At 38.1% G+C, this 9,030-nt stretch overlaps 2 protein-coding genes across 2 annotated transcripts in view; both read left to right on the forward strand.

The window, feature by feature from the left end:
* Positions 1 to 9,030, forward strand: part of LOC117119922 (G2/M phase-specific E3 ubiquitin-protein ligase-like) — an 18,282-nt gene that overhangs the window by 3,054 nt on the left and 6,198 nt on the right. The window lies entirely within an intron of this gene.
* Positions 8,094 to 9,030, forward strand: part of LOC117119912 (uncharacterized protein K02A2.6-like) — a 3,426-nt gene continuing 2,489 nt past the window's right edge. The window contains exon 1 of the mRNA XM_033264891.1: positions 8,094 to 8,681. Within this exon, the coding sequence (XP_033120782.1) occupies positions 8,094 to 8,681 (588 nt within the window). The remainder of the gene's footprint in view (positions 8,682 to 9,030) is intronic.

Here is a 9,030-nt window from a genome sequence, read left to right on the forward strand (position 1 = left end):
GTTCAGAATGCAGCTGCCCGTTTGGTCACTTTAAGCCCAATTAGGGACCATATCACTCCTGTGTTAAGGCACCTTCATTGGCTTCCTGTAACACAGATAATTACTTACAAGATTTTATTATTTGTTTTCAAAGCACTTCATAATTCCTCGCCAATGTTTATTTCACAACTCATTCATCCTTACATTCCTAAGAGGTCTCTGAGATCTAGTTCAGAGTCTCTACTTGCTCATTCCACTCGCCCGTCGACAAGGCATTATGGTAGTCGTTCTTTCTCTTGGGCTTCTGTCTTTGTTTGAAATGCTCTGCCTATTACAATCCGACAGGCAACTTCCATTGATGATTTTAAGGCAGCTTTAAAAACTCACCTTTTTAACTTGTATTTTTCTTAATTTTTTTTCCCGAATTTTATTTTTACTGTTAAGCGCATTGAGGCTTTAGCATAATGCGCTATATACTGTAAGCCAAAATTATTATTATTATTATTATTATTTTCTGGAGAAACCCCTGTAAAACCAGGTGATGCTACGTACGACAAATGGCGGAATGAAGTTTGTATGTTAATGGCTGAAGATAATAGCTATTCACCATCCGAAAGTCACTGCGAGGAGAAGCTAGGCGTCTCACCATGAGGTGCCAGAGTTTAAAAGAAGTTCTAAAGAAATTAGACACTTTCTATTCATTGGTTGATGATGGCGTTGTACTCTTGCAAAAGTTTTACAGTTGTGGACAAAAGATGAAAATGCACGATCGTTTTTCTACCGTCTGGAAGACTTTCTCCACTACGAGAGTAAGATTGCGCCAGAGCGTCTTTTGCGACTAGTAAGGGAGCAGGAAGACCAATCCGAAGTTCCACATAAACAACGGAATGTGACTGTGCACCAACAAGCCACTCTTCCAACACCCAATCAGACTAGATCTGCTCCACCAGCTTCACCAACACCAAAACCCAGCCAGCCCAAAACAAAAGAGAATGACGAGTGGATATGTCACCGGTGTAGTCTTCCCGGACACATTGGTAAGGGGTGTAAAAACTTTCACCTCTGGGATGGGAACAAGCCAATGGCCTCTGGGGCACTCAGCTCACAGCATTTAAACGGGAGAAAACCACTACCACAAGGCCGAGGGCGGTAGTCCAACTCCAAACCGGCCAGACACGATCACCCAAAACACCCACACTCCAACGCTTACTAGGACCACCCAACGAAACATAGATAATAAATGAAATGACTTGTAGCGCTTTGTTGGACACTGGTTCCCAGCTGCCTACCGTTTCTGAAACATTTTTCAAAGACAACTTGGCCAACAACAGAACTTTACTGGATATGCTTGGAACACTTCCTGTGGAAAAGAAAGCGCATTGGAAAGATTTTGTTGGCCCACTAACGCATGCATACAACTGCACGAAACAGAGTTCAACAGGTTATTCACCGTATCTTTTAATGTTTGGACGCAACCCAAGATTGCCAGTTGACGTATGTCTAGGTCTCACACCATACAGTGTTTCCGAGGCAAACCACGCTACATGTTTCTGATCTTCGAAAAAGATTAATGTACGCATATAGCAAGGCGTCAGCTAACGCAAAGAAAGTGGCGGCCAAGTCTAAGGAACACTTTGACCAATCTGCAAGAGAAAATACCCTTGAGGATGGGGATCATGTTTTAGTGAAGAAAGTGGCCTTTCATGGGAAACACAAATTAGCAGACAGATGGAGCAGCAGATTCATGTGGTGATAAGGAAGATTTCAAACGAACTTCCAGTTTATGAATTGCGACCGGAGAACGGAGGAAAATGTTACATACTTCATCGAAACATGCTACTTCCCTGTAACCATCTACCCATTAAATCAGAACAACCGGAACCAAAGCAACCACACTTAAAGCATCACCAAACTGCAGAAAAGCGTCACCTACGAAGGTCTAAAAGAAACAAAGAAACGCACACCCAACCAAATAGTGACGAGAGTGATAGTGATGAAATACATACTGCCATAGTGTATCAACTGTTTCAACTTAGGTTTTAACTGTTTAAGTAACCGATTGAGAACATATATAGGAAAACCATTTCATAGCATCAATATAGAATATGGGAATCTTGCTATAAATGATCTGTTAATTGCACAACCATTTAAAGTCAAACAAATATTTGTTATTTCAAAGGAAGAATGTGGTGATAAGTAATACACAGTTGGAAATTCTGACATCATTCTGGGCCAAAGGGATGACTGGATACAGAGATGAGAGTAGAAAGAATTACTGAATCATGTCATAATTGAAACTGGACTAACAGAAACTAAGATTAAGGTCAGTAATTCACATACTGTTAGACTTGCCACAAGTCTCTAATTATAGGTTTCCCTAGTATTAGCTAATTTTGGAGAGCGCCACCAGCGACGGTATATATCGAGAAACTTTTATGCGAATTAGAGACTTGTAAAAGAGTGAGTCAATTCGATTGCAGACCGCTGGCAGTGACAAGCATGACGTAATTTTTAGGATACCGTATTTGGCAATAGGGTGAATGTTATGATGGAAAGTCAACCAATCAAACGGTTCTGGTTTTGGTGCCACGAATGTAGAGAGGTGTCAGGAAGTTGGGACATGGCTACGTGCAGGTGTGTGGAATATCGTGGTATTATTAGTGGAGTGTTAGGTTCATGCGAGGCTTAGTATTTTAAAGACTAACAGTAGAACATAATATTAACAGTCCACCACTGTAGGCCTAGGCCTAGATGTCACGCTGTAGCACCTGCGACACAAAATTGAAGACAAAAGATACCTGGATAAGCTACGGGAGTGGTCGAGGTTATGTTTACGTATTTTTAAAAACAAGTGAATGTGGCCAAAAATAGGAGCAGCTCGTCTGTATTCCCAAGAACAGAGAGAAATTTAATTAACACAGTAGGCGAAACATGAACTAACCACCTAGGCCTACTGCTGGTGTAGTGGACGGGACGATCCTGGCCTATGAATCGTCTCTAGATAAAATGATGATAGTACCAACACCTTAATTTAGAAATCAAATAAATAGCCCCCATCACTGCTTCTGTCTGCCTATGTTGTGAGTGATTGTGGATGCACTTGTTATTGTAAACTGCTTAATAAGTAATTTTACTTATTCTTCAGTTTTCAATCAGATGATGGAATTTATATTTTCCCAGATATTCACAAAAAGTTGCAGCCCTATTTCTACCTGGAGGAAGTACACTAATTTTAACCATAGCATATTGGCTAACCTATAATTAATTGCTATTAATAATTCAAATTTTCACTATGAGACAGAATGAAATTTGTTGACACTTTACATGGATCTCTATGACATTAAATAATTTATCAATACTATAATATATAACTTTTTTAATCATAAAATAATGATAAGGTCTATGTTAAATGTGCCATGGTTATGGAAAGTGGTCATGCCTTTTATGAAAATTTGGCTAGGACATAGTTGGACAAACTATTCATAATTTAAAAAAATATATATATAATTTGTAATTATAAAATGCCTATTGTTTATATTTTACAGGTTTATCTCATATAGTAATATCATACGGTACTGATGTTGCAGAAATTATTAATAATGTGACTAAAATTGATATTGTTGTTTAGATCTATTTATTTAATTGTTTTGCAGGAATGGATATTCTGTGAATAGTCCAGCCGGATGATCCCCACTGACTTCTGTCAATTAACAGAGGATATTACCACAGCCCTTTTACTTGATTAGATGTTGAGTTATGAAACTTGAGACACTTAGCATTTGATGGAGAAGCACAAACTCCTGTAAACCAAACCCAGTGCATTTCGATATTAATTGTACCGAAATATACTTATGATAATGAACTGTTAAATACAGTATAATCCTTCCTGTATTCTTTTGCATTGACCCTTAAATTGACTGGTAATTAATATTGTAAATTATTTGTTAATTAGTGAAAACTATTTTTTTCCTGAATCAGTTAATAATATATATGGTAAAAGACTGAAAGTTCAACAAATAAGTTTGAGTTTTGTACCATGACAGTTATAATGCATTTTAATCCAAATACATGCAACTAAATCGTTAATTAATTAATTACTTTATTTATTAAGGGTGATTAATTTAAGATTAAAATATACATGTATTGTAAAACAAATGGATGTCATGAAGTTTAGTTTAGTTTAAGGAATAGGAGTAGTTTAGTCTCATTGTTATTATTGCTATTATGATTATTTTTATTTTATTTTTGGTTATTTGCTTTTTCTCAGTTGGCCTATATTATTTCTCTGTAAAGTGCATAGGGGCAATGAGCGCTATATAAATACAACGTTATTATTATTATGAAATTAAATAAATTAGGCCTCCTTGTTGGCCAACATACTGTACAATGTAACAATAAATTAAACCTTTCTCATTATAAACAATAATTTATTACTTAGCTTCTCATCAAATGTTAATTAGCAAAAACAAAAAATTGATATAATATTATTCATTGTTTAAATCTCGGAAATACAGCTTATGCAAAGGATGCAATTAATTGTCCATAGATACAATGATATTCACCCATTCGTACGTAGCAAATTGAGGTTCCTAAATCTTAGCCAGTTTGAAAAAATAAATATTTATATTATTATTAATGTTATATTAACTACAACAATTACATTACTGAATGTTAAAGCTAATATGTAGGCCTATTTCCAATCGATGTCTGCTAACCCGACGTGAATAGGGCCTATTGACTATTATGCTCTCTCAATGCTAGGCCTAAACCTGAATGTGCAGAACATAAGTTTGGCTGTATCATATAGGCCTATCGATAACAATACTGTAGTTATTAACCGGCGTGAAGTTGGTTACTTTCTATGTGGCACACTTCTGTTGTGAAGATGCATCTAAATATTACCTCCATACGTGGTTGGATGAATTGTGATTAGGGGCCTAGCACTCGTCGTGGTGCAGAACCTGAGCTGACCTGAATCCTCCTTATCATTAGCTGGGCCGAGGTGGAGCATAATTAGCATGTTTAATTTATGCCAATGTGATTATCCAATCGGAAATCAAAGTTGTTAAATACGTCACCTACCATGAAATCGTGGTGGCTGCAATCAAAATCCTCACTGTTTGCCCAGTCCCTAATCCAAGAAAAAGTATACTGTACTATGAAACGCCAAGCAAATAGGTAATATGGAACGCCATTGGTGCCAAAATCGATTTAAACACAAAGATTAGCGACTGGAGCCCAGTCTAGCATACTGTAAATGATATCTGAATTTCTAAACATTATCATTATATTAGGATGGACCAACGAAGCCCAAAATGGAATAGTGCGAACCTATACACACAGGCAGCATGTAGTTGCACACTGTGTAAAGTGGTGTTTTAAATTTGCTTTTTTGCTCTTTCCTCATTTTGTATTTAATTCTTGCTAATCTTGTTTTTAAGAACAAAAACACTTGATATTTCACACAAAGATATTGTTTATCAATAGCTTTCTTCAGATATATTTTATTTTTCAATTGGATGTCCAGTTCAGAAGTTATTATTTTTTTTCAATTATGCTCGTCTGTGTTACATGGGAAAGTAATGTTTTATCTACCTGCTTGAAAAGTTTTATTTAATTAGGAAGTAGTTTACATCTCCTAAGCCTTGCCTAAAAATACCCTTATTTTACAACAGAAATGATCGATGGCTGCTATCTTATTTAGGTGCATAATTTTTCATTTGCAATAATAATAATAATAATAATAATTTGGATTTGTATAGCGCAAAAATAAATAGGTCTCTATGCGCTAGCAATTTGCAAATTAAAATAAACTAAAGAGATGAGCCTTGAGACGATTTTTAAATATCTCAACAGAAGGAGACTCACGAACAAAGATAGGCAAGCTATTCCACACCTTGGGAAAAATTTGAAGCATTTATCCAACCCAAAACAAATTGGAATTTGGCACGTTGGAACTTCAGAAGCATTAAACAAAAGCCTAAAGAGAGCATTGATGCTTTTGTCGCTCGAGTCGAACTTGTACTAAAAGAGTGCGAGTATCCAGAGAACCAGCATGACCAACACATACTGGAAGCTATAAAATTCGGAACCAACTCCGAAACAGTACAAAAAAAAAACTCTTCCGACAAGCGAAGACGTACACATATAGTGATGCTATCAAATATATACAGTCAAAGGAAGCTGCAGAAAAACAGTTTAGCGAACTTCAGCGAGTTGCCAAACATGGCACTACCGTTGATGAAATTAAACAAAAGCGACATTCATCTACAGATAACAAAATTCAGAATAATGCGATAAAAACCATAAAGAATTGTGGACATTGTGGACTTGATCACCCACAAAAGCAATGCCCTGCATTCGGCCACGAGTGCCAAAAGTGTGGTAAACAGAACCATTGGGCGAGAAAATGTAGATCTAGGCCTAAACAACATGATAGCAAAGGTCAGGATCGAAAATATAATGGCAAAAAGCGGCAAAACAAAGCACAACGTCGCAAAACAAATGAAGTTTCCAAGGAGTACGATTCTGACGCACCCAAACCCTCGACGAGGTATTACCAAGCCTAAGCGGATGCCAATACTTCAGCACCTTTGACGTACGGAGCGGTTATTGGAACATCCCGCTACATGAGGATAGTCAACTGTTGACGACCTTTAACATGGTGTACGGAAAGTTCTGCTTTAGATGACTAGCTTTCGGATTATCAAGCTCTCAAGATCTATTCCAGAAAGAAATGGATACACTCTTCTGGGAAATTCCTAACGTACACTGCATCGCAGATGATCTATTGGTTGCAACAGAGACTAAAACAGAACATGACATAGCTGTCCAACTTGATACTTGCAGAAGTGGCATCAAGCTAAACGGTGAAAAGTGCCGTTACCTGCAAGAAAGCGTCAAATTCTTTGGACACATGCTGTCTAAAGAAGGCACACGGCCTGACCCATCAAAAGTTAAAGCGATAGCCAAACTGCAGGCCCCCACAGACAAGCAAGAAGTACAGTCACTTTTGGGACTAATTAACTATCTCTCCAAGTTCGTCAAGCTCGCTCCACTCACTGAACCAATAAGGAAGCTTTTGCAGAAGGATACAATCTTCTCTTGGACAAGCGCGCATGAGGCTGCACTAAACAAAATAAAAGAAAAAATCGCACATGCGCCAACACTAGCTTACTTCAACAGCAAGGAAGTTGTCACTATCGAATGCGACGCTTCACAAAAAGGGCTAGGAGCTGTGCTTCTACAAGATCGAAAACCAGTACATTATGCATCAAAATCACTGACAAGCGCAGAATCAAACTATAGCAACATAGAAAGGGAACTCCTAGCAGTCATCTGGTCAATCAAGTACTTTAGAACATATGTGTTTGGAAAACATTTCAATATACATACTGACCACCAGCCCTTAGAAAGCATCCAGAAAAAGGACTTATCAAAGGTGCCAACACAGCTCCAGAGACTAATGCTTCAGCTGCAAGGGTATGACTGCAAAATCAAATATGTTCCAGGAAAGCAAGTTCCCATAGCAGACTGCCTGTCACGCTGCATAGAAACAAAAGGCGAGCCGTTCACTTACCCAGACATGAACGTGCAGGTTCATGAAGTGTCAAACATGGCCCCTTTTGTCATTGACAACATTAGAGAAAGTACAAAAACAGACACAGTTTTGCAGGCACTGATTCCATACATTATCGAAGGATGGCCTAGCTAAAGAAACCAATGCAACAGGTTCACACACGCATACTGGGAACACCGATCAGAATTTGCTGTGTATGATGGAATCGTTATCAAGGGACACAGAATCGTCATTCCAACACTCATGAGAAAGAAGCTACTCAGCATACTGCATAAGCAACACCAGGGTATAGAGAAAACACGCCTTCGTGCGAGACAAAGCATATACTGGCCTGGTCTAAATGCTGATATAGAGCAAATGATCACAGAATGTGATTTGTGTCAGACATATCAGAACAACCAGAAGAAGCTACCTGTACTTCCATTACATTCTAACATGCCTATGCAGAATTGGAATCGACCTATTTGATATACAGAGCCAAGACTTCCTAATCTGAGTCGACTACTATACAGCTTATGTCTGGGTTGAAAAGCTTATGAACACTAACAGCAAAACCATATACACCAGACTGGATAAAATATTCTCACAGTTTGGATACCCAGAAAACATAATATCTGACAATGGACCACAGCTAGTCAGCGAAGAATTTGAAAAGTACTGCAGACAATATGAGATACTACACACTACCAGTGCACCATACCACCAAGCAGGAAATGGGAGAGCTGAAAGGAACATTGCCACAGTCAAACAGCTTCTTAAGAAAAGCAGACTTACAGACATCAACGAAATACTGTGCACACTAAGAGACACACCAATTGCAAACGACATCCCCTCACCCTTCACTTTGATGTTCGGACACAGAAACATAAAAACAAATCTGCCAGCAATAAACAACTTTGGAACACTAGCTACCACACAGTACGGTGAAAATATGGAACGTCGAACATCGGCATATGGAGAAAGCCATATTGAAAAACAACCACCTAAGATCAACATTGGACAACCATGCAGGTTTCAGATGAAACATAAGTCAATATGGCAACTGGCTACGGTAGTATCGAAAACATCTGACAGGAATTACACTGTTGAAACACCCTCTGGCATACAATACACCAGAGACCGGGTAAACATTAAAAAAAAACCTATCCAAAACCACAACAAAACCCAACTAACCAAGGAAGCGCAATCAGTCCAGACACAGCACCAGAAACTGCAGCACAAAGCGTTAATAACAATAGTGCTAAGGATATGCCACCATTAGCTATCCACGACCGACCAAAACGGATGTGCAAACCACCCATCAAACTACAGGACTATGTCACTAAATAATTGACTTTATGAGCAGTATAAAATGAACTATGAACAATTGCTCTTACACTCCTATCCAAATGTATATAAATTGCATGCATGCGGCATGATGCCAATATGATCTCTTATAAAAAGAATTGAAGCTGAACTATTAGTATATACGA

This window comes from Anneissia japonica, unplaced genomic scaffold (genome assembly GCF_011630105.1).
Source record: "Anneissia japonica isolate Jap-2015-1 unplaced genomic scaffold, ASM1163010v1 scaffold288112_len223158_cov157, whole genome shotgun sequence".
NCBI classification, from domain to species: Eukaryota; Metazoa; Echinodermata; class Crinoidea; order Comatulida; family Comatulidae; genus Anneissia; species Anneissia japonica.